The sequence below is a fragment of the Lissotriton vulgaris genome, chromosome 11, assembly GCF_964263255.1.
Source record: "Lissotriton vulgaris chromosome 11, aLisVul1.2, whole genome shotgun sequence".
In the NCBI taxonomy this organism is placed as follows: Eukaryota; Metazoa; Chordata; class Amphibia; order Caudata; family Salamandridae; genus Lissotriton; species Lissotriton vulgaris.
Window position 1 is genome coordinate 160,323,651 of NC_141699.1, and position 26,336 is coordinate 160,349,986.

Genomic DNA, 26,336 nt, shown 5'->3' on the forward strand with positions numbered 1-26,336 from the left:
TGTTAAAAATTCATATATTTCAGCCATTTCACTTTTAAGTAAGCATTGCTTAGAACAAAAAAGCAGAGCAAATACTATATACACCTGCATCCTGAAATCAGGCAATTTGTTTACAGTGCCAGCCTTACTGACAGGGCCTTCGGCGGAGCCGGTCTGCGCATGCGTACAAGCCTCCAGGCTGCTCCCGGTAGAGCCACAGGAGCCCTTCGCTGCTCACTGGAGATGCCGAGTGCAGCGTTTCCCTACACCGGGATGGGAGGGAAGAAAGAACCCGTGCTTGAAAAATAGAAGGAAATGAAAAAACAGGTTTCTTTCATTGTTCGGGAACCGAGAGGATACCAAGGCAGCTCAGCTCATTTCGGGCAATGCACAGCAGCAGACAAGAGCTTAGCAACGGCATCAAGGTGAGGGGTTTGACGTCAGCACCACCTCTCTTTTGCCTTTAGTTAGAAAGTCAGTGCGTTGTCAGCGTGAAGTTCGTCATATCTCACTGTGTTTAATGCTTCAGTGCCCTGTAAGTTGGTTGCTTTATATTTTTATCACACACCTGGCATTTAAACAGAGCCAATGTTGGTATAATTGTATTATGCTTGTTAACAACATGTGCATTTGTAAAGTGCTTTGGTGCATTTTTGCGCTAAATATCAGCAGCTTATTGTTACAAAAACTCAGTGGTTACCATCGTATCGACCTCGGAAGGATACAAGGTTGCCTCAGCCCGCCGGGATTTGTGCCTGAGACCATAAGCTCAATTACAGATTCCTGGCGTGGATGAACCTGTACGGAGACACAGGATCCCGCGAGCGTCCCCATGCCAGGTGTGACGTCTTCAATCAGCCCTGGCTTTTATGTAATATGTTGCGTTCATGTTACATGTATAGATGTAAAAGTCCCAGAATGCAAAGGTATGTGGGATAAAAGCCAGGCAGGATTAGTTGAGCGTCACACGCGGCATGGGGCTCCGAGCAGCCACGTAACAAGCACAGAAAATGTGGTGCTCTTAGGGCTTTAAGTGGTACAAGCCTTGCCGGTGCTCACTACCGGAAATTCTAAAAAGCAGCGGCCGAGTCGGGTCTCTATCGGGCTCTACATTTTTGCCCTCACCATCAGGGTGAAAAAAAAAAAGTTGTAACTGCATCACGACCACCCGCCACTGCCGTGATGTAACATCTAATAGACTCGTTATAGTTCTTTCAGTCTCATCATTACAGAACTGAAGCATTTTCAATATTATATACAACAAAGCCATAGCTGTTGTTTATTTATTTTATGCAACTAACAACCCCTGATAAAGCCAATATTTATGTCTTGTTGTAGGTGTCATTTTATGTCTTGTAGTATATATACAACGACAGAAGAGGCACAATACTAGTCAGGCGGCACACTATGCTAAGCCATGCCCTTAATTACATAAACCACGTCCCTTTGAGAGACCCCCTCAGTTTTTTCATCCGATTTAAACCCCTGGATGCCCTGTAATGTGCTGTGTACAACCAATGCTTTGCTAGCAACACAGAAGTGTTGATAACTCAAAGAGTACATTCCTTGTATTGTGCTTTTTGTGTAGCGCTGGTAAAGTTCTAAGAGACGTGAGTGCCCAAAACAGACGTGCGAAAGGTGATTGCACAGTCACAGTAATACAGAAGTAATAAGAAATGTGCCTGTGATTTTCCAATTTTCCAATTTTCAATCGCATCTCTCTGAAGCAATAAACATGCCACGCAAAAGCGTTGTTTCGTCGTTTCAAGAAAAATACACTCACAGCCTTGCATTGGTCATAGTTGCATCAAAGGTGAGATCAACAAAATAAAAAAAAAGCTGATAGAGGCGCGCTTTTTATGAGACTGTGGTACCAGTGGAAATGGCAGAGAGGCATTCACTCTGGCTCGCTTTATTGCGCTGCAGACTCAGGACTGTTCTCCCGCCAAGAGCCATCTCTCATTGACTGGGTTAATATCACACGCCGCACATCAATTCTAACGCCTGCACTGAAAATCACAACCCATTTAAGGATGAGCAAGAAAGATAAAAAGACAAGCATTTACAATGCAATGGTCTCGGCATTGTTAAAGTTAGAGCTATTGGCATTGCTCATGACATTTTTATTTATGTTTTTAAAACATAAATAAATGGCATTGTCATTTACAATGCCAATAGCTTAATCTCTCGCAAATGCGAGACCTACCGCATTTGCACCCACACACATATACAGAGCAACCCACACAGAGCCACTCTCACACACACAGAGCCACCCACACAGAGCCACCTACACACACACACACAGCCACCCTCACACAGACCAACCTACACACACACACACAGCCACCCTCACACAGACCCACCTACACACACACAGCCACCCTCACACAGACCCACCTACACACAGAGCCACCCTCACACAGACCCACCTACACACACACACACACACACACAAAGTCACTTCCTTGAGGGACATTAAAATTGGTGTATTAGTTCTGGAAGGTCGTGTAGTGTGAGGGCCCCGCTCCAACCAAACTGGCTTCTGTACAACCAGCCGGGAAACGCTAGGGGCCATTTCCCTCTCTTGTTTGATGCCCTACGCCCCTTGGAACACCCCCTGGGAGCAGGCTAGACTTTCCTAGTAATATAATCTACTAATCATACATGTTTAAATTACAAAGTCAATAAGAACAATAAAATCACTGATATGTTAAGACAAATGATTCCACCCTACTCAAATAAGCAGGAAAAGTTTTAGCCGTATAAGCATGAGCGAGTTCAAGTGTACAGTACGATTCCCAGTACTGGGCCTGGGTGCGCAAGGCCTCCAAAGGGAGAACTGTACATTTTGGGAAGTGCGGTTCCGTAGGTAAAATACACACTGAAGGGAAGTGCGGAGAGATGATGCGCACAGCAGAGCCCTCTGCATATCTAAAACAAACAACACCACACATGAATATACTGCAGGCAGGCGTGAACAGAGAATGGTGAGTGAGAGAAGGGGGAGTGAGTGAGAGAAAAGAGGGGGGCAAGGAGGACGAGTGAGTGATAAGTACGATGGAGGAAGGAATGTGAGAGACGATGAAAGAAAGGATAAAAAGGGTTCAAAAAGGGTGAGAAAAGTGAAAGACAAGAGCGAAAGATAAGAGAATAGGAAAGTATATAAAAGGGTAGGAAGAAATTACGTAAGTGAAGAAAGGGAGTTAGATGTACGTGTGGCAGAGAAAGGTGCAAGACAGGTGATGGAGAGGCAGGTGGAGGAGTAGGATGGAAGTAGGAAGAGTAAGAAAGAGGGGTGAGGTGGGCCGGGGTCGAGAGCGCTGGATAAAAGCATGCCAAGGGAGAATGAGGGAAGAGGGGAAAGGAATGAGAGAAGCATGAATGAGGGCGTGAAAGTAAGAAGCAGAGGAGGAATGAAAAGAGGAGGCGTGGGAGACGGAGGGGAGTGGGCGTGGACCCCTGTACCTGGGTACCGCAGATGAATCGCAAAGAACTGAGGCTGGCACCCCAGCTATGCAGCACCCGCCGGCTGCTCTCCACCACCGCAGGGTGGCTGCTGCGGCCCAGGTAGTTGTTGGCGCAGAAGTTCAGGATTTGTGTGAGGGTGGAAAACAGTGGGACTCAGTGAGTGAAAAGACGCCCTTAACCAAACACAGAGGGTCCTCTCTGCAGGGCAGCGCACATCCGCAGCCCCGGTACCAACACATCTGGTACTGTAGAGCTTTGGGAACCTGCTGCCTCTCCAGCCCTTCCAGCACCACAGCAGCGTGAGCCGCCAGAGCTATGGACAGCTGAAGACGGCTCATCCCCCAGCAGTACCCCTGGTTGCCTCTTCTCCCCAGCCCTTCTGGCACCATAGCAGCGTGTGCCACCAGAGCAATGGACAGCTGAAGACGGCTCATCCCCCAGCAATACCCCATGTCACCTTTTCTCCTCCAGCGCCAGTATTCTACTAGAGCGCCGAGAACCTGCGGCCCACAGCCCCTCCAGCTCCAGAGTGGCAGCAACCCCCACAAGTGTCAAGTGTCCCTATATTCACGCACAAGTGTGTAATCTGGGCCAATGTTTTTACTGTGCAATTTAAAATGTGATTTCCGGTTTTTACACGATAAACAGGAGTCAGCAGGAAACCTAGAGATAGATCAAGACCACTGAAAGCAGAACGGAGCCAATATGAGATCAAAGACCCTGCAGCCTCCAGCCCTTGCGGCTCCAGAGTGGCAGCAACCGCCAGAAAGCTCTCAAGTGTCCCTATATTCACACAACCAGTTTTTATGAGGTAAACAGTAGTTAGCAGGAAACCTAGAGATAGACCGAGCCCACGGAAACCAGCCCACGGAAACCAGAACGGGGCCAGGGGCGCAATAGGATGACTGAGGTACCATTGAAGGACGATAACGGCTTGACAGAGACATCCTTCTGGCGGGAGTACGCTAAGCAGAACGAGAGCAGGTCTGATAGCTGAGCACCAACAAGTTCACAGCAGAGCAACAACAAGCACGCGCGGCAAAGTAAACAAAGATGTAGTTGGGATTAAAAATGTGCATTCACTTCCCCAGCAGTGTGAGTTGTCCACTTTCTCCGGGCCTCTGAGCGGTGGGGGCCATGCTTCAAAGCGCTGAGAAGCTTTCCAGCGTGTCCGTGAGAATGCGGGCAGTTCTTGGTTTCACGTGAGCAGCAGATCACACCCTGCGGTGTTGGTGGACAGTGATAATAAAAAAACAAGCACCAAACAAGCAGTGGGTAGCATGGTCGGGTGGAATCCCGCCGCGGCCGCCCCGGAAGTCAGGCACGGTCGCCTGTGACGGGGGCGGGGCCACGCCCAGACCGGAAGAGGAGGCAGGCGGAGTCAAATGCGTCTCGCGCCCGGGGCTCCTGTGAGCGGTGTGGAGCCCCGGGGCCGCGCCAGCAGGAGGTTGGGCGCCGCCTGCTGAGAGCAGAGTCCCCGACATTGGCCAGGTAAGTTCCAAAAGGCTGGGGGGGGGGCTTGGTGCACTTGTGTTTGTGTGTGTGTGTGCGTGTATGCTCGTGTGTGTATGTATGTGTGCGACGGTGACGGCGGGGGAGGAAAGGAGGGCCTCGGTGCACTTGTGTGTGTGCGCGTGTGTGTGTATGTGTCAGGGGGGGGTGTCTCTGTATGTATGTATGTGCGTGCGTGCATGGGCGCTTGTGTGTGTGTATGCGCATGCGTGTGTGGTGCTTGAGCTTCCCAGGAGACAGCGCCTGGCCACAGCGCGCGTTCCAGTTACAAATCGGCTCGAAGGATGCGCGTGGCCGAAACTGTCTCCTGGGAAGCACAGTCGCTAACAAAAGATCTCGGCGGAGACGCGCTTCTGCGCATTTAGCCGAGACCTAAAAACTAATTTGAGTTATAAAAATTGGAATCCACGCGCCTATGAGGTTTGATTGCTCTTTGTACCTTTGATTTGTGGCGCAGATAGAATTGTGGAGAAAACAAACTGAAAAGGAAGTTTGTATTTTTTCAGTGCTGAAATGATGAGACTCTGAAAGAACAATGACAAGTCTCTTTGAAGTTACATCGAAGGAAATGCAGGAAGCTGCTGCTGCAGAGTTAAGATTTTTTCCCCACCCTGAGGGTTAGGGCAAAATGGAGTGCCCAGTAGCAACTCAGCACCTGCTTTTTAGAACTGTTGGTGCTGAGCACCAGCAGGACCTGGCCCACTAAAAGCCCTGGGGTTAAGAGTAGGTAAGTAGGAGGTAAATTGGAATGTGCTCAGATTCCTGGTCCAGTAATCTCAATAAGTCAGGACGAGGGTTGTGAGAAAAGAGAAGAGGTGGTATGGGACAGAGAGAGGTGAGACATGCCTTGGAGTTGTGCTTCAGTCTTATATTATAGAGAGCGAGAAGTGTTCTTTTTTTAAGATTAAAGAGAGATTTATTTAAATCATAAAGGGAAAACATTCGTTGAAATAGCGAGAGATGTGATCTTTAAGGCTTCTCTTACAACTGAACAGTGTGTGAAAAAAGTCGCGGAGTTTTTAACTGATTAGTATGTTTCACCTTCACTTATTCCGCTCAAGAAATCCATAAAAACGTTATAGTTTTAGCGTCTGTGCCAGTAAAGCACTTTGTTACCACGTTCATGTGTCATGATTGATTGATGTGAGTATTGACTACGTGTTTCAGAAACCTTTCAAAATTTGGGAACTGCAGCAAAGCGATCTAGAGATAATGTAAATACATTCATGTGAATTATCATTGTGACAATGATAATTCACATGAATGTATTTACATGCTTATTTATTTTCTTATGTGTATGGTTTGCAGTGCGCAACATGTCTAATTGTAGGACGGGCAAGTTTCTGCCCAAGACGCTGCCGCCGCTGACGTACAAAACGAAGTTGCTCTGAGCTTTCGTCTCTAGAAACTGTGACAACGCATTAATTGCCATTGAACGAGTTGCGATTTTTTCTGAACCAATATTCAAAGCTTTCCTTCAATTGAAGCTCCTGTTTTCAACTTCGACAAAGTTTGTTGTCAATTGATTTATTTCAACTAGCATCACTGACCTAACTAGGAAGTGTTTGTTACACAGTTTTAAAGGGTCAACACCCAAATGCACTAAACCCATGTCCTGATGATGGTCTTATGAAATACTACCGCAAAGACCGAAACGTCGACAATTGTGTCTAATTCTGCACGTGATTTACCAACCACGATTGATTTTCATTTACTTTTGGATTTGAAATCATTGTGTCATTACTTGTTAGCAGTTTAGAATTACTGTTTGGTATATTGGTGGAATATACAATATACTTCCTGTATATCTTAAATGCATTTTTTTGTACCCTATTTTATCATTAATTCATTTTTTGTCTTTAAGTAAACATAAAACCTTTTACTTTAAATACCTGGTTATTGTATTTATTTGTTAGTGTGGTAACATCTTTTCTGTCTTTGATAAATTCAATATCCTCAGCCACTAATCCATAGTAGTGTGGGTTCTCAATTAAATAGAGTCCTAACCTTGCTGACATCTGATAATTCAAATAAAGTCCCTTGCTGGCCCATTTCTCTCAATTAATTGTAGGACTGGCAAGGAAGGCTCGTAGTTCGACAAATTCTCGCCCATATCACGTATTTAGCACAAGCGTATGCCTGCTAAAAGTCCCAGATAGTGTTGAGCCCCCGGTGATAAGTGATTAGCGATTAGCAGTTTACTCGCAGGCCCGCTGGCAAATGCTTCATTAAAATTCTTCTAGGAAAAGTGAACTCAGGTTAGCAACAGGATCCATGTGGAAGGTAACAGCGGGAAACCACGTCTGTGCGTGCTCGGCGAAAGCGTAGTGCGCAACGTGGAGAGACCTTCCGTATTGGTTGGTTTGCCCTCGTGTACCGGTGACGTAGCAATGTGATGGCTAAACATCAAGTGATGCAAAGAGGCAGGTGGGCCTCTTTGGAGAACTGTGGAAAAAATAAAGATTGTTAGTGTCTGAGTTATTTCATATCGAAGTTAAATCCCTGTGGCAGGAATGGAATAAAGACCACGTTTAGCGGCCAATTTAGATCATTCTCAAGGTTGTGAATGAATGCTAGAGTTGTGAGTGGCTTATGCCTTATTTGTCATTTAAGTCGGTTATCTGAACACACTGAAGAAGCTTTTTTACGGAAGAGGAGAGAGATAGACAGGGAGGTAGCACTTTTGAGTTTGTTGAAGTTGCTGTCAAAGCCGGTTATATTGGACAGAGGTCCTCGTTACCAGTGGTCTGGAAAATGGGCCTGTATTTCGCCATCCCTAGAGTTTACTGGTGTGAGCACCTGTACTCCATGATAGAGGTAAGGTAGCTTGCAAATTCTCACGGAGAGCCAAGCCAATGGTCGGCTCTAAGAGCCCTTGAACCAGCCAAAGCCATAAAGATATTTGGCATGTCAATTATGAAACAAACATCACAAAAGTGTCTTTCTTTAACATGCTGAAGTATTTCACCTTTGTACCTTTAGCTTATATATTTGCATAGAAATATTTATAAAAGTGAGCGTTTTTGAACATCAACTAAGAAACATTCCTGCCCCTGCCCTGATGTCAATGCTATTAACGATTGAAGAGGCAAGTCAGTTGTCGTGTGTACACTATATAGGGCCTTGATTTTTATTATAGATGGAGCAAAAATATAGGCTATTAAATCAAACATAAGAGAGGTTATCCTAAACTCAGGTATTTGAAGGTGCTCTTATATGTGATAATGAACAAAAAGGAGGCTCAGTAGAATAAGGTATTCGCCTAGGATCACACAATTTGGTCAAGCAAGGATTGATCCCAGATCTTCTATCCTCACACACAGAGTAGCATTTCATCTACTAGATAGGTATTTGTTTCTTCAAACGTTAATGCTTTGGCCTTCATTAATCAAGGATGAGATTGGAGTGTGGCTGGCAGGCAGAATTAATATTTTATTTCTGGCAGCTTTACATAGTGCAAACCTTGCCCATGGACATACGAGCGCTTCACAATAGTCACAGACTACAATGCACATTATTTATTTTTCAGTCCATGATGATTAGCCGGAATTAACAGGATGCTGGGTTGAAGTCGGGATTAGAACCTGTTTCACCATCTTGCATGGTCATGCACGTGTAGCCACTTAGCCACACCATCTCCCATGAAAATGTACCTAGTTTTGGGCTCAAGGTTCCACAACGTCTGACCTCTGACTTAAGCTTTCAGTGGCTACTCCAGGGATGGAAAATACAGTCCATTATGGGTTGAACCCTGATGCTCCACTAAGAAATTAGGAATTAGCAGGTTTTTGATTAATTTAAGGTCACAATCCCCTGGTAGTTCTTCTATTTGTGCCAGACTTCCACACAGAGATTTCAGCAGCTTTTAGCAGGTATGTCTGTGTGAATGTACAGAGATTCATGGTGTTTCTGGGGATTTCCGAATTCTATTAAGGCTACTAATCGCTGGGAATGGCCCCATCAGATTTATGTGTCACTTGTCATGAGGGCCAACGTGTAACCTATATGATACTCCCTGTCAACCCACTGGTTCTCAAATAAGAGTGAGGCTAAATGTTTAAGAGGCTGATCCCATTAAAGTGAATGGAAAAAAACTATTTTCTTATGTTTTTTTATGTAGTGCTCGACGCAACACTTCTGCCATTTAAAAGCTCTCTAAATAACAGCTATTACTATCATCCAATTTATGGTACTCAATTTATCATCCACAGAACTCTGGATGGCTGAGTCTGCTTACCAGAATTTGAACACAGCATTTGTCAGCAGTGAGCATTCAGCCCACTGAGCGATCCTAGCAGCTATTTACACAAAATATTGAAGTGTGTTATTCCAACTGATTAAATAGAAGAGACCCGGATCTGGAAAAGTGGTGCCAAGTTGATATGGAGCGATGTGTGGTAACCTAACACCAGCTGCCTAAAGACAGTGCTACATATTGTAGCTAGACTCATTTCTGGAGCCAGAACTTTTCATCTCTTTATCCTAGTGCATTGACGGCTCAGTTGATTGAGAACTAAGATTGTGCACTATATAATGGTACTTGCATTGCAGTTTTAGGTATCTGGGCTACTTACTTATATGCTTGTGTTTGGAATGTAATATAAATGATATTTCTAAAAAAGATTACCTGGCTGGTCTTTCAAACAAAGCTATACAACTCGCCTCTATGATAAAATTACAGGAATAGCGACAATCTAGTTGTGGTAAACATCTAAAATGCTATCATTATCATGAATTTATTATTATTATTATTATTATTATTATTATTATTATTATTATTATTATTATTATTTCATAGCAACTGTTAATAACAATAAAATACATAATAATTCTGAGAAAAAATGAATAACCCCAATCAAAAAAGACCAACATAATTTAAAAATTATTAGTATAAGCATGTAACTCCGAAGTGTAATCGTGCGCTGTTACATAAAGGCATTTTAAAAACTCACTGTGGCGTGACAAAATAAGACTGAGTTCAGACTTGTTTATATTGTACCTACAATTTTTGTGGGGAAAAATAGAAGGCTAAAACAGAATTAAAAATTAGTACCTTCAAAGAAAAAAGAAAGATAATGAACAAACAAATAATCATTTGAAAAAACAAAGAAGAAAAAACCAACAGTTCACTTAAGAGATAGGGTACGATCCTCCCACCAAGTGCCGCATTGATAAGAGGAATACTTCACCCTAGAAATATGCCAATTACCAATGTGGCAGGAGTCACTGAAAATAAATCCCACAAAGGTCAGAAGAATAAAATATACAAATGACTGAGCATGAAGAGCGTGCTGGATACCATTCTTAGGTCTGACATGATTCATGTGAAAAGGTTGAAAGTAAGTATTGGTCTGCCACAAATGACCAAATATTAGAACAGAGAAAAAGCTCCCTATTAATGATATATTGAAGAAACATACTCTCTAAGTCCAATGCAAGACCAAAGACAAATGTTAACATACACTCTTCCATCAAACATCCATCTGTCCCTATGCAAGGACGTCTCCACAGAAAATCCCACCCGAAATACCACGCCTCCCATGGAGATTCACAAACAAGGGCGTAGTAAACCACCCGCTTTAGCAGGGATAGTAGGTTTCCTCTTGGCCATTATCATTGTGTCACATTACATGATTCAATATCTATTAATGCCCATGTTGACTTACTGAACAGAAGTTCATAATTAACTTGAAAGTGAATGTAATGCCAGGGTTGATGAGGTTTTGCCTATTAAATCCAAAGAATGCAAACTGAGTGCACAAGAAAGAAAGTGTAGAAGTAATGAAACAAAAGAAGTGAGAGGCGAAATGAAGAGAAAGTTTGAGAGAATGATGAAGAGAAGGAATTAGTAGAGTAAAGATTGGCAGGAGTAAATGGACGCTTTTAAGGACTATGCAATGGAAGAGAAAAAGAAGCAGCAAAAGAGAGAAAAAAGAATAAATGTGATAGAAAGAAGCAAAGGAATAAACCATAGTAGAGACGTTTGAGATCACTCGATTTCCTCACTTGCTGCATTTGCTCTCGTAATATCTTTCGGGATATAGTGCTGAGTGGGGGATATTTTAAATTTTCTGGCTGCTCCCTTGTTCACAGATTAAGTAATGACATGAATTAAGCTAAAGTGCAATATAGAGGTAAAAAGATGAGCACTCAAACTGCCATGAGAGGACGGACCCATAGTGACGATAAGTAGAGTAACAAACTGGCCTGCTGAAAATACACAAAACAGCGGGTAGGAGTAACAAGCTCGAGGCACAAGTTGAAAAGTTGAAGAAGCAGCTGCTTATCCCTGAAATCCAATTATAGCAAAAAGGCCTGGGAAACCAAAAGCCATCAAGGTGCAAAACTGTACTACAGCTGACGCAACAAAAGGGCCAGAAATGGAGAACAAGCGAACCCCGTTGGCAAGGTCTTACACAATTCCACTAGACTAGAATTAAATATAACTTTTTTGATGAACTGTTTTTAGTCTTTTTTACTCAAAGGCCTGCTTAGACCGAACGCAAATACATTTGAAATTAACAGAATTCTAATACAACAGAGAAAAGTCTGAGGACACTTGAGCAACGTTCCCTCTAATTTTGTTCCTTTGGGTGCGGCAGTGTAAGGTCTCTGTAGGCTACAGCCAAGGCTATGTGCACCATGATTTCGACCATGCATGTGAGAGTGTAGCTTCAATCATCAATGGCAAATACCATTCCATACTTGTACACAAAAAAGTGAAAAAAGGTGCATTTGCACACATACAGCTCCTCCTCATAGTATCTTGAGAGAGATTATCATTAACAAGTCAAATTAGAGCACTGCACTGAGATATTTTATGCATAACACATTAGCAAACTAGGAGTCACAACAGTTGTCATGTAAGCCCTAACCATGTCCTAGATTATTATAGAGTGACATTATAGTTTATGAAATCCAACACAATAGGTTTTTCTACAATTTGTATTCTGAACTCACCTTCTTGAAAGTGCTTTCTTACCCGGTAATGAAGAAAAAGGAGTTGTTTTGTTAAAATATTGTTTTTTGCTTAAGATCACACAATTCAAGCAGGAATGCTGTCATTCGCCTGGGTTTTTTGGTTTCACTTTGTACAAATCGGCCTGTAAATGAGTATATATTTGTTTTTCCTTATGTTGACGCTTGGTTTTTACCTCTTTCTGCATTTTTTTAATGGATTTATAGAGCACAACCTTGACCTGAAGGTAATTAAGGTTTTATGTGTGCACCAGTTACATTACCCAAGGTCCTCAAACCTAGTGTTGGATGAGGAACTCCATGGGCGCTCTGTAGATACCCCTGAAGAAGGGAACCAATCCCGAAATGCATTGGGTAAAATAAAAGTCGTGACATGCGGAAACATGCAATTCTCCTGAGTTTGTGTTAACAACTACATATGGCAGATGTATGAGTAAAATAAATCGACGAATATTGAGTGAAATATGGTGAAGAATATTAAATGAAATAAGGATTAACAAGAAGATTAATTGGTTAACTTGATTTATTGGATTTATACAGTTCTGGATTTGGCTGTGCAGCCGGAACGGTACCCAAATGTGGTTCCTTCGTGTTGGTTTTCTGTGTGGTAACACCACGTCTTGTGCTATAGCTGCAGTGGAAATAAAACATAGAAGAAAACACATATTGAGCATGTACCCCTTACTGTTGGAAGCAGAGTTACGACACCAGTGATACGTATTAATGACTTGCTAGAGACCTACCCTTTCCTAAACTCCAGTTCATATCACAGGGATAGAGCTTAGTCCCATACCACTCCTATCACCCCTGTTAAGATAGAGCCAGAACAACACATGAGTAGTAACCATTTTACTCATACACAAGCATCAATGCAACAATAATATAGATATATACAAATGAATCAAATCGCTGATAAGGTTACTTCACCAAATGAGCAAGTTCCAAATAAACGATGTGCACATGTAACAAATGGTAGGATAACATGCAGCGAAGTATTAGTCAAGAATTAGCCATACTAGAATGGAATGAGGTTACGAGCTTTGATATCGGCAAGTGTACTTAGAAGCCCCTCGAGCTTCCAAGTGGGACTCTGTCCACTACAATGCCCCCGGCCGACAATACCGGGCTAAGGCATTACAGGTCTATGAACCGTCCTCCGCATGAGCAGCAAGCTCACCAATGGAGGACTTATCTAACTGCCGGCCGACAATGCCTGGCAAAATCACACAGGCGCCAATCCTTCTCCGCACTCCAGCCGCTCACCAACGGAGCCGCTCACCATTGTCAGAAAAACAAGACAAGGAGCGAGAGTTGGTGCGATAGCACCCTTACCAGACCTCTCCTCCAGGAACTCCCAAGCACAGTAGGTTCTACAGGGGAAGAATTTCTGACCCGATGCCGGGTTCCGCTGCTTCCTTATGGGTCGTCTCTTGCCACGTCGTACATGATGCACAAGGCCCCATGGGAGTTGTGGTTTTCTGAATAGCGGCACTACTCTGAACAGGAAAGACACCGCTCTAGCCGCAATGATAGCGCGCGTGGCTGGCTCATGTAACAGGGTATCAGTATTGCTAGATAGTATTTGCATCAATTATCTCAAACATGTAGGTCTCCATTATCATAAATCACAAGTGCACATTGACCTCAGTAATGCGCATCAATTTGCAACAGGAAGTAACTGCACTAAGGGCAACTGACAGTAAGAGATTCACTGACTCTATCCTGTAACCAATGTCTGTGTCCCTATTCAGTAATACGTATAAATGTCCTCACACAGTACACGTGTCAGTTCTCTTAGATTAAACACGTCAGTACACTTAGTAAGGAGCATCCGTCACACAAAAAATATATGCACCAATTGTCCAAGTAACAATCATCAATGGCCTCACACAGACCATGCATGAATTAGTTTAGTAAAACGCATCAGGGCATGCACAAAATACATGCATCAGTGGGCCCACCCAGTGCATGCATTAGGGCCCCCACAGAGCAGAGAACACTGACCACCTCAAGTAATATTATACATCCATGGCTCCATGCTGTAACATGCATCACTGAACCCAGGTATTAACAAGGGTCAGTGACCCCAGGCAGTAACAAGAATTGATGGCCCTAGGCTGTAACAAGCGTGACTGGAGACAGTGGCGTCACTAGGGTTGGTGTCACCCGGTGCGGGTAACTCGTGGTGTCACCCCCTCACAACTTACCGGATGGACCATCTCCCCTCTGCCTGCACCATTTCACCCCCGCCTGCACCATCTCTCCCTCTGTCCGCACCATTTCTCCCCTCTGCCTGCACCATCTCTCCCCTCTGCCCGCTCCATTTCTCCCCTCTGCCTGCACCATCTCTCCCCTCTGCCTGCACCATCTCCCCTCTGCCTGCACCATCTCCCCTCTGCCTGCACCATCTCCCACTCTGCCTGCACCTTCTCCCACTCTGCCTGCACCATCTCCCCTCTGCCTGCACCATCTCCCCTCTGCCTGCACCATCTCCCCTCCGCCTGGACCATCTCTTCCTCTGTCTGCACCATCTCCCCTCTGCCTGCACCATCTCACCCCCTGCCTGCACCATCTCTCCCTCTGTCTGCACCATCTCTGCCTGCACCATCTCTCCCCTCTGCCTGCACCATTTCCCCTCCGCCTGCACCAAATCACCCCCTGCCTGCTGCCTGCTCCATCTCACCCTCTTCCTGCACAATCTCCCCTCTGCCTGCACCATCTCTCCCTCTGTCCGCACCATCTCTCCCCTCTGCCTGCACCATCTCATACCTCTGTCTGCACCATCTCTCCTCTGCCTGCACCATCTCCCCTCTGCCTGAACCATCTCCCCCTCTGCCTGCACCATCTCCCCACTGCCTGCACCATCTCCCCACTGTCTGCGCCATCTCTCCCTCTGCCTGCACCATCTCCCCTCCGCCTGCACCATCTCTTCCTCTGTCGGCACCATCTCTTCCTCTGTCGGCACCATCTCTTCCTCTGTCGGCACCATCTCCCCTGCGCCTGCACCATCTCACCCCCTGCCTGCATCATCTCTCCCTCTGCCTGCACCATCTGACCCTCTTCCTGCACCATCTCCCCTCCGCCTGCAACATCTCACCCTCTGCCTGCACCATCTCCCTCTCTGCCTGCACCATCCCTCCCCCTCCGCCTGCACCATCCCTCCCCCTCCGCCTGCAGCCCCCTCCCCCGCCTGCTGGTCTTTTAACCCTTTCCTCGTCGCCTTCTCCACCCAGGGTTCCTCCTGATGATAAAGCAAAGCATAGCTGCCAAGGTTTTAGTTTGCTACGTGTGACATTTTCATATTTTTAGTGTACTTATGAGTGACATTACCACAAATAGGAGTGACACCTTTCACAAGCAAAATCAATGAAGATGAGGGAAACACAAATATAAATAACACCTATATGAGAAATGAAAAACTCGTAAGTTTGCTGCAAAGCACCACAAATGGAAGGGCAATAACGTAGTGCCCTTCACGACTAGGCCGCCCTAACAATCATGTGCGAGGCTCCAACAAACTCTTACCCAAAGCAGAAGAGGTCCACGGCCCAGTCAGCGCGCTGCTACGTTCCAAGCACCAGTGTAGCCGGCGGGGCACCGATGTAGCCAGCGGCCCAGGTGAGTTGCCTTAATGAGCCAAAAAACTTGAGTGGACTTACAGGCGTCGCGTCAGAGAGCCCTGGTCCGCTTATTTATTCCGGGGACAAGGGTGCGAGGCGCGCATGCACAAGAGCCATTGCTAACGTCGCATGATTTAAATAAAGTGCGTTACAGCGAGCCGCGCTACATAACGCACATTTTACCTGCAGTAGTCTGTTGAAAATAAATTTACTTACATTACAGGGGGTGAACGGCAGACGGGAAATGCGGTTTAAGGCCGGGCCGCCCCAATCTTACATAGTGAGTCCTTCAGGCCTCAACTATCTACTGGACTCCCTCAGCCCGCTGCATTCAAGGCTCAGCTGCAGTACTGTAGCGTGTGCCTAAGCTCCAGCCGCGGTCGCGTTGATTCTATGACCGCGGCCTTCACAGTCGCAATTGCCCAGCCAGGCTTCCAGTTCCAAACCTGTAGCCTCATAGCTGCCAAGGTTTCAGATTGCTATGTGTGACATTTTCATAATTGTAGTGCAATTATGAGTGACATTTCAACAAATATGAGTGACACTTTTTGCGAGCAAAAATCAAGCAATGAAAATGAGGGAAACATATAAATATAACAAATTATACAAAAATTATGAAAATGACACACATAGCAATCTGAAACCTTGGCAGCTATCTAATAAAACTTAAAATCTGACCTTAGCATGAACATTTAAAATGGCAGCAGCTTTCATTTTTTACTCTTACCAAGTTTCACGAGTCACAGTGCTGCAGCGGAAAATCTAAAGACTGCTGGGGATGCAGACTGTCTGCACACTCCTTGGACACATGCAGCTGCTGGCAATCTGGACACATTTCAGGTAGTGATGACCGTTATATAATCTGCTAAATGGCACTGTTGTCTAGAGAGCCGTGCTGTTGTTGTGCCTTTTAAAGACACACAGCACCTGCTCTCAGACTCACGCTGTGTGGGACACAACCTTCAGAGACCCCCCCCCCCCCCGCCCACAACAGGGACTAAAAAGGCAGGAAGTGTCGAGGTCAGGAGGTGACGGGACGACCACCGAACTCCTCCTGTTATTATCTAATTTGGCACAGGGGTGGCAATGAACTCTTAGAGGCAGGCCGGGCGAGCGGGAAATTCTGATTTTAAAAGCAAGTGTGCCATCGATGTGCACTCTGCCTCGAGTCTTCACCCCAGGCTGCTGGCACTCGAGTCGATGGCCGGGACGAGTCAACTCGAGTGCCAGCAGCCTGGGGTGAAGACTGAAGGCAGAGTGCACTGTGCACATCGATGGCACAATTACTTTTAAAATCAGAATTTCCTGCGGCGGGACGAGTCGACTCGACTGCCAACAGCCTGGGGTGAAGACTGGAGGCAGAGTGCACTGCATCGATGGCACACTTACTTTTAAAATCAGAATTTCCTGCTTGCCGCCGCAATCGATCATGCTCTCTTGCACGGTGGGTGGCCATGAGAGACTCGAGTCTGGTGCAGTACTAAGCCTCACTCCCGCCACCGCAGGAAGCGGCAGCGTAACATTACGTAACGTCCTGCAAAGCGAAAACAGCAATTGGGCACGGCCTCTACTGACACAGATCACTGTCAGAAAATTAGGCCGCGCCCACGCCGCCCAGGAATACTTTATACAAGCAGGGCAGAGGCAAGGCTGCAGAGCTGTCACTGTGTTACATGCACAGCGTAACCAGATGGTGTCACCCCCATGTGAGGGTGTCACCCGGTGCGGTCCGCACCCCCGCACCCCCCTAGTGACGCCACTGACTGGAGATAGTAGTGAGCATGGTCAGCAGAAAAATGTTGATTCAGTACAAAGCTATGAACCCGTCTTTACCCTGATTCATTGAAAACTATCTGCTTCACTTCATTAAAAGGGACTGGTAGACGCCAATCAGCTTGAGCTTTTAGCTGATTTTGTGTGCCCCCATTTACGAAAGTTTAATATGTAATAATTAATAAAAATAAACTCTGGGCCTGACAATTTGTCTTGCCTCAGTCCCCCAAAATCCATAAGATAACACTGAACCATGTGATGTGTGACACCGTCAGTCAGGTCTGTGTTTACAGGTAGCAGGACGTTGGATTGCGGGCCTTGTAGTTTCATATCCAGAATTGTAACCAGTGGTAGAAGTGGGCGGGGACGGAAGGGCACGGCGTGCCCCTACTTCTCAAAATTATTCCAGTCCGTTCCCCTACTTCTTACTCTCAAGAAAGCATCCCGGGACGGAAAGAATAGTCCTCCTTAAAAACGATCACTTTTTTTTTCATTCGATTCCAGGGTCTGCTCGCACCTCCCTGTTCACTCCAGAGGCTGCAGCAGCCCCTCCCTGACCTCTCAGACTGCAGGCAGGCCCATTGTCATTCCGATTGAGGCCGATTAGGCCCTTTCGAATGACAATGCGCCAGCAGTGCTCACTTAAAACCTGGCTATTCAGTAAAGTGTTTGGCTCTGACACATAATGTCTGCTCTCCCCGGAGTATTAGCGCCATGAATACCTTTGGGTAAAAGTACACTCTATAAATTTCATCTTGTATCTTTATTGGTGATTGGCCTGAAGTTTGCAATTTAACTATTTTTAATTGAAAACATTTGCAATATTTTATGGTGGAGGCCTGGAGTTAAATATATTGTGTGTTTTTTGTGAATGTTCGAAATGATATATGTATTTTTTCATTGTCATGTTGTTTTAACCTTTGGGGCCTGGTCTGCACTGCACTAGGCCATGAGTGTATTTTTATATAGTTTCATATTATCCCTAATCATTTAGTGGGTTGTGGAAAGATTAAATTCAAAATGTATCTTCTTTTTTCTCTAAATGTACCTGTTGGTGGCTAGGTTTGGGGTTACTCTCAGAGTTCTGGCCCGTGTAGCCAGGCATCTTCTTCTGTTCTCAGCTAACTTCTTCTTCCCCATTTGCTTGTGTACCATTTTTTTGTGAGTTTATGTGTGACATTGTTGATACTGTGTTTGAGGTATTCTTAAACCTAATTTAGCTTCCGTTTTTGGCTTTGCTTATTTAATGGTGGTGGATAAAGAGCAGGTGCATGTATGTGGCCCCAGTCACTTTGGGTAAATAAATAATATCCTTGCCATCCTTTTCCTGCAATGCTACATGAGGCTTTTCAGAGGTGGGGAGGCAGGGCGCGGCAACTGTGTTCTTTGTTGTGTATACCTCCTTCATTGCTATCCATGCAGTGATAGCTATTTTTGTTTAGCCAGTGAGTATGTTTACCATAGGCCACCTTTTTGTTTTTGAGCGCTATGTCTTCATATGTGCTAGCAAAGCAGCAGTGGTGTGAGAAGTTGTATATGATGTCCACTAATTAAAGTGGTATAAAAGGGGGTGGTGATGGACGGAGCATCTGAACCAACCAAACACTCACACCCAGTCAAAAGATCTGGGTTTAATCTATCGCCGTTCTTTAGCCCACTCTGCCACCCCATTTCAGACATGGCCATATGCAAATCAGTCTGACCCTGTGCCTCATGGGAACAGTCCAGCCCGAACTGCCAAGCCATGCCTTCCCGGGGCCTGAAACAAGTTTCCTCGGACCAGTTTCTGGCATTCCAGCCGTCTTCCATGGGAGAATACGTGACTACTTCCACTCTTGTTTAGCAAGATATGTTTTTCCCACAATTACTTGGCACCTTTGTGAGTTTAAAGTCCCCTTTCAAACTCCCCAAGAAGATCCAGTAGCGAAGCGAGCATCTGCTTCTGTTAGTCACTACAAGACTTGTTAACCTGAAAATTGTGGTGGTAGAGCTACAGGACCCCCTTTTGCCCTCCGTGGCTGTCCAGGAAAGCATCATTTCTGCAACAGCAGGAATGAGTGCAGCAGGTTGTAATTCCTGTTCACTCTTTGACTCCGGGCAGAGACCTCTTGCCAATGGTTGGCATCTTTTGGCACCTGTTACACAATCACAAAAGCGTGAGGTTATGGGGCTCTTTTGGAAGAAGAAAGCCTACTTGTACTACACAAAAAAATAGAACTGTTGCAGAAACAGCCTGGAGTTGCGGGATGATAGAAAAGCAAAGGGGGAGCATCCCTGATATACCTTTCAGTAGATACTGTGCAGAGCAGTGACGGGACAGAAGAGGCAACAGGAAAGAAGAAGTAATAGGGCAGGAGAGGTGACCGGAGCAGGAGAAGGAACGGGCAGGAGAGGTGAGGGGAAAGGAGAAGTGACGGGAAAGGAGAAGTGACGGGAAAGGAGAGGTGACGGGAAAGGAGAGGTGACGGGAAAGGAGAGGTGACCGGACAGGAGAAGTGACGGGCAGGAGAGAGTGACTGGCAGGAGAGAGTGACGGGCAGGAGAGAGTGACGGGCAGGAGTAGTGACCGGACAGGAGAAGTGACGGGACCGGGGAAGTGACGGGACCGGGGAAGTGACGGGACCGGGGAAGTGACGGGACCGGGGAAGTGACGGGACAGGAGAAGTGACGGGACAGGAGAAGTGACGGGACAGGAGAAGTGACGGGACAGGAGAAGTGACGGGACAGGAGAAGTGACGCGACAGGAGAAGTGACGCGACAGGAGAAGTGACGCGACAGGAGAAGTGACGCGACAGGAGAAGTGACGCGACAGGAGAAGTGATGCGACAGGAGAAGTGACGCGACAGGAGAAGTGACGCGACAGGAGAAGTGACGGGCAGGAGAGAGTGACGGGCAGGAGAAGTGACGGGACCGGAGAAGTGACGGGACCGGAGAAGTGACGGGACCGGAGAAGTGACGGGACCGGAGAAGTGACGGGACCGGAGAAGTGACGGGACCTGAGAAGTGACGGGACATGAGAAGTGACGGGACAGGAGAAGTGACGGGACAGGAGAAGTGACGGGACAGGAGAAGTGACGGGACAGGAGAAGTGACGGGACAGGAGAAGTGACGGGCAGGAGAGAGTGACCGGCAGGAGTAGTGACCGGCAGGTGGCGTGATGGACACGTGACATGACGGGCAGGAGAGGTGACCAGGCAGGAGAAGTGACCAGGCAGGAGAAGTGACTGGGCAAAGAAGTGACCGGGCAGGAGAAGTGACAGGGCAGGAGAAGTGACAGGGCAGGTGACGTGACAGGGCAGGAGAGGTGATGGGACAGGAGAGGTGATGTGGCAGGAGAGGTGACGGGGCAGGAGAAGTGGCAAAGCAGATAAGTGAAGGGGCATGAGCGGTCATTAGGCATGAGCAAGAGCGGTAACCGGGCAGGAGCGGTGAACGGACAGGAGCAGAGAACAGGGCAGGAGCAGAGAACGGGGCAGGAGCAGAGAACGGGGCAGGAGCAGTGACGGGCAGGAGAAGTGAAGCGCCAGAAGAAGTGACGGGGCAGGAGGAGGGATGGGGCCAGGGAATTGACGAAGCAGGAGTGTTGATCGAGCATGAGCAGGAGTACTAACTGGACAGGACCAGTGAAAGGGCAGGAGCAGGCATTTCCCAGGGCGACTTGAAGGGTAGGGGGCTAGTTTAGTTTGGTGGGACCGGTTTTGTACAAATGCAGGAGTTTTAAAAACACTGCCAATTTCTTCGTATATTCAGCAGGTTTCGGTCAAAAATACATGTGCCAAGATAACTTTGGTGATCAATGTACCTGCTGGAGAGAGATGGGAGCATGTTTTGTATAGTGGCTGTTTTACTCATCTAAGGTAGCGCAGAGGGGTAATGTGCCTGCTGCAAAGAACATGTACCATGCATATCAAAGAGCAATATTTTATGTGCATAGTTCAGTGGGTACTGCTTTGTGTTCACTTCCCGAATGAAAGGACTCTTGAATACATACGGCCTGGCAGTTCGGGCTGGACTGTTCACATTGGGTGCAAGATCAAGACTGATTTGCATATGGCTGGGTCCAAACTGAAATGGCATGGTGGGCAAAAAACGATGGATTTAAGCCCAGATCTCTGAACTGGTGGGAATGTATGACATTGTTCTGCATTCTGTCCATCAATTGTTCTTTTTGCATTTGTCAGGCCGAGTGAGACAGGTATGCTCAGAGGTGAGTCCTGTGCTCTCCATGCCACTGGAGTCAAGCTATCCTGGCTGATGAGGGCTGAAAGCCCGAAACCGGTTCTAGGATGCTTGTTTCCAGTCGAGGGAGGACCTGGCCTGACAGTTCGGGCTGGACTTATTCCCATTGGGTGCAGGATCAAGACTGATTTGCATATGGCCGGGGCCAGACTGGAATGGCGAGCAAAGAAACAATTGATTTAGACCCAGATCTGTGTACTGGGATGAATGTATGACATAGTTCTGCATTCTGTCCACTAGTTATTCTTTTTGCTATATTATGATTGAGCTGCTACTTGGCTGACATGAATATAAAGGAGCCTTTGTGGGTTTTCGTGAGTCTAGATTCTCCTGAAGAGTCCCTTTCTCTTCTGAGCCCTGCTTAACACATGTGTACAGAAGGAGCCCTGTATTCATGACCTCAATGTTTGAGACAAAAAATAATCATGGATTTCTGAACAATGAGAGTAAAACCATTAAGGTAACATGTAGTTCCTGCTTATATTTTGCACGCTTTATATAAACCTGTATTCCCTATGAGTGTTTGCTTTTTCCCGAATTAAACCTCAAATAAACATGTTTATCCATTGTTTGAATTAAATAACGTTATAAGCTGTAACTGGTCAGTGAAATGCTAAACGTACTAAAAATTGGCATGTGTTGCTATTTCTAGCCACACCCCTGACTCCGCCCACTGATTCAATCTTCAGTTATTCCCGCCCCCTGATTCTCCACCCACAGTTCCCCTACTTTTTTTTCCCCACTTCGACCACTGATTGTAACTATGGACTCACAAGCGCTTTACATTCGCCTCTGATCCTCTCGACTTGCCTTGTGGGATGCCTCAGGGCTCTTCATTTAGCCCTACCCTTTTCAACTTGTATGTCACCTCACTTGCTAAACTCGTTAAAACCGTTGGATTTTATGTAATCTCTTACGCTGACGATATACAAATTGTGGTATCATTTGCCAGCAATCCAGAGGTCATAGCTAGCAAATTCAACAATTGTATGAGGCAAGTCAATAAGTGATTAATCGCCCCTATTTATTTATTATGTAATTTACTCTGTGTTTTTTTTGTTGATTTATTTTATTATTATTTGCATTAAACATAGCTGATTACAGTCATATATTTTTTTGTTTACTCTGTGCTACGAATTTGTCAAGTGAAGTTCCTGTTTTGTATACTTTTATGGTTATTTTATCAGCTGAACAAAGATTCTATTTACTGAGTAGGCGTTCTCAGCCGCAGGAAGGACTAATGGAATCCTTGTGTGCTATGACGATAGCAATTGGACATTTGCACCAACTCTTCTTTTTTTGTCTTTTTACTATGTCTGTATGTTTTTAATATCTTAATATATCTTATATAATACAATTGACTACATAGTGACCATACTTCTTAATGTCTCATCAATCGTGCTTAGGTATTTTATTTAAGAAATTTTTTGACCATAAGAATTAATTTAAAAAAAAAAGATTAGTTTTATTGTAAAACTACATTTGGGTAAAAGGACCGCTTGGCAGACCCATGAGTGAGGTTTTTTGAAATCATGTTATTCATTTTGCACTATGCACTTACACTTTTTGAAACAGATGACTAATATTGTATTGTTCTTTTATGTTTTATGTCCAGGCCGGCAAAACTTTTTCTTTTAAAACTGTTTTTATTTAGTTGCTTAGGTTTTGATGTACAAACAAAGTAATCATGGATACACAATTGGTATTGGATAACTGACATTGTCAAGTGATGCAGGGCAGGAAATACAGCATAAAGTCTCCTGAAAGAGAACATGAGGTTAAAACCAGGTAACATATATGTACATATGAGGAGGGTCATACATGAGTTGCTTACACCCATCCATGAGGGGCCAGGGACAGCAAACTTCAAGGCTCTTAACTTCCAGAATTTTCAAGGGCAGCCCCTCGCTTTATATGTCATTTTTTCTGCCACCATGTATAGATCTAGGCTCACTCTCCAATTCTTGAGTGTGGGGAGTTGAGGGAACCCCCACAGTAACGAGCTATGTCTCTTTTGGCTACTATCAACCCCAAGTTAGCTAATGTGTGTTGACATTGCGGAAGGTCCACCTCTGTGGGAATCCCCAATAGAACATAACCAGCCTCCAACTGGAGATGAGCTCCTGCCTCAGCTGGACTCCAAGAATAAATTCTAAATCAACATTGCCATTTCCCTGAATCCTCAGAACACACATTCATTCAAACAATGGGGCCCATTACACTGCACACTTTCTCTGTTCATTTAACTCGACTTCAGGGATTTGGTGAAAGAACCAGGAGTCCTACCATAACATTGGCGGGGTGTCTAGATCTAACTAACTATTTATTATTTACACCTATAGTTTAAAAACGATTTACCATGGTTTCATTAAACACCATTTTAATCAGACACACCACCATAGTAGCAATGGATCTGCTAGAAAGAAAATCAGGCGTAGGAAAATACTTTTTTTTATTGTTGATAACTTTTATTTCAGTCAAACGACCATAAAAAGTGCATATAAACACATAAGCACAGACAATAAAAAAATAAATAATCATGAAATGTTAAAAAGAGAATTATGGAATTGTGGAGAAGTGTGGCTCACTGGTTAGAGCAGGCAGACCCTGAAGCAGAGGTCAGACCCGGGACCAGGGTTCAAATCCCGACGCGGCAGGGTCTTGAGCTCAAATGTCCATGGACTCGATAATTCTCGCTTCGGTGCCTGACCTAATCATGGGTTCACACTCTGCAACTCTGGGCATTAAGCTTGCTTAATCTCCACAACGGCCCCCCGCGGCGGGATGCCTGGCTTTCACCTTGGGGATGCCCTGTAGGGGCTATCTCACAGGGAAAAGCCAGGACGGGTTCCCAAGGCAAGCGTGGAGATACCCCTTCGGGGGTCGATTCAGGCGCTATATAAGAAACATAATAATAATAAACTAAGAGTTATCACAAGACGTTAAAAACTGTATATACAACAATCAAGTTAAAAAGGTATATCTCCTGTGCCACATATTAAATAAGTAACGAGAGACCGCAAACACAATGGTAGGGTGTGTATCATATGTCAGTATCCTGTGTGAAGTGCAAAAGTCCCAGGTTCTTGCAGATGGGTGTTAGCCAGCGTTTTCTAATTGCAGAATAGGCAGGGCAGAAAAACAGCACATGGGTTATGTTCTCAGTTTTGTAGCTACATGCTGGGCAAACTTCATTGTTAGGATTTGACCATTTAGATGTAAAAGACCTAACTGGAAGTGTGCCGTGCCTTAACTTAAACTTTATGGACCTAATCGAACCCCCAGTTGCTCGCAAGCTGTATCTACAGTTAATAGTTAAGGAGGTAGGTCCCGGGACGTAGGGTAAGCTGGAACATATAATATATTTTTGAAAGAACAAAATGCCAACCCCACCACTTTTCAAATGCTCATAAATCCGAGCAAACATACGACTGAGAGCATTTTTTGCAAATCAGCCACCGAGTGTGAATATTGAAACAACTGGTCTTAGAAAAAAGTCCAATTTTATTCCAAGCCAAAATATTCCTAAGCAAGTGTATGCATACGAGCAAGTTTTATTATCGTCCATTAATAAATTTGAGAAAAGCAAAAAGTATGTCCAACCGAATGTGAGCAAAGGTCAAAGGCAAGCACTTAAGAATTTACAAGAAGACCATTCGGTCTTGATTAAACCAGCCGACAAAGGCGGGGCCGTGGTTTTATGGCCTAAAGACAAATACCTATTGGAAGGCCAACTGCAGGTTGACAACGTGACCTGGTATAGGAAGTTACAGGGAGACCCAGTGAAGGAGATCCAAGGAATGATAATGGAATTAGTTCAGGCTGGCAGGGAGAGTGGATATGTAGGAGAAAAGGAAAGTGAGTTTCTTGTGAAGAAGTTTCCACGCACTCCTGTGCTGTACCTCCTGCCAAAAATTCATAAAAATTTGACTGATCCCCCGGGACGACCAATTGTCTCGGGGTGTGATTCGTGTTTGGAGCCCATCTCCAAATACATTGATTTCTTCTTGAAACCTTTTGTAAGCGGAGTTAGGTCCTATCTAAAAGATACTACCGATTTCCTTGTTAAGATTGAGGACATGGACTTTGACCCTGAATCTGAAATCATGGTCACGATGGACGTTACGTCCTTATATACACAGATCCCTCAAGACGAGGCGCTTGAGGTGATAGAAATGTATTTGGAGACCAGAGAAAGGCCGCACAGAGTCCCGACAAAATTTATTGTACAACTTGCAGAATTGACATTGAAAAATAATTATTTTCGTTTCAATGACCAATTTTATATGCAAATCAAAGGGACGACCATGGACTGTCCTTAAGCTCCAGAGGTAGCCATATTGTATATGGCGCAATATGAACAGAGGTTCATTGAAAACAACAACCCTTTTCAAAAACACATTAAACAGTGGTTACGGTACATCGATGACGTGTGGCTCCTGTGGCAGGGGAGCCACACCGAATTGATTGCCTTCCACCAGTGGCTAAACAACAGACATCAAGACATCAAATTCTCCCTAGAACAAAGTAAAATTGCTATGACCTTCTTAGACGTTGAAATCACTTGCAGAGAGGGGCACCTCAAATCGTCACTTTTCCGCAAAAAGACAGACAAAAACACTATTCTCCATCACCGGAGTGCTCATCCACGGAACTTAAAAAGCAATTTACCATATGGGCAATTACTTCGTATTCGAAGAAATTGTTCAAGCATGGAGGACTTTGACCATCATGCGAACAAGTTTTGTGATGAGATGACCACGCGTG

At 45.2% G+C, this 26,336-nt stretch overlaps 1 protein-coding gene across 1 annotated transcript in view; it reads left to right on the plus strand.

The window, feature by feature from the left end:
* Positions 1-215: 215 nt before the first annotated feature.
* Positions 216-26,336, plus strand: part of FAM216A (family with sequence similarity 216 member A) — a 275,535-nt gene continuing 249,414 nt past the window's right edge. Inside the window, exon 1 of the mRNA XM_086944721.1 lies at positions 216-404. Within this exon, the coding sequence (XP_086800847.1) occupies positions 295-404 (110 nt within the window). The 5' untranslated portion in view covers positions 216-294. The remainder of the gene's footprint in view (positions 405-26,336) is intronic.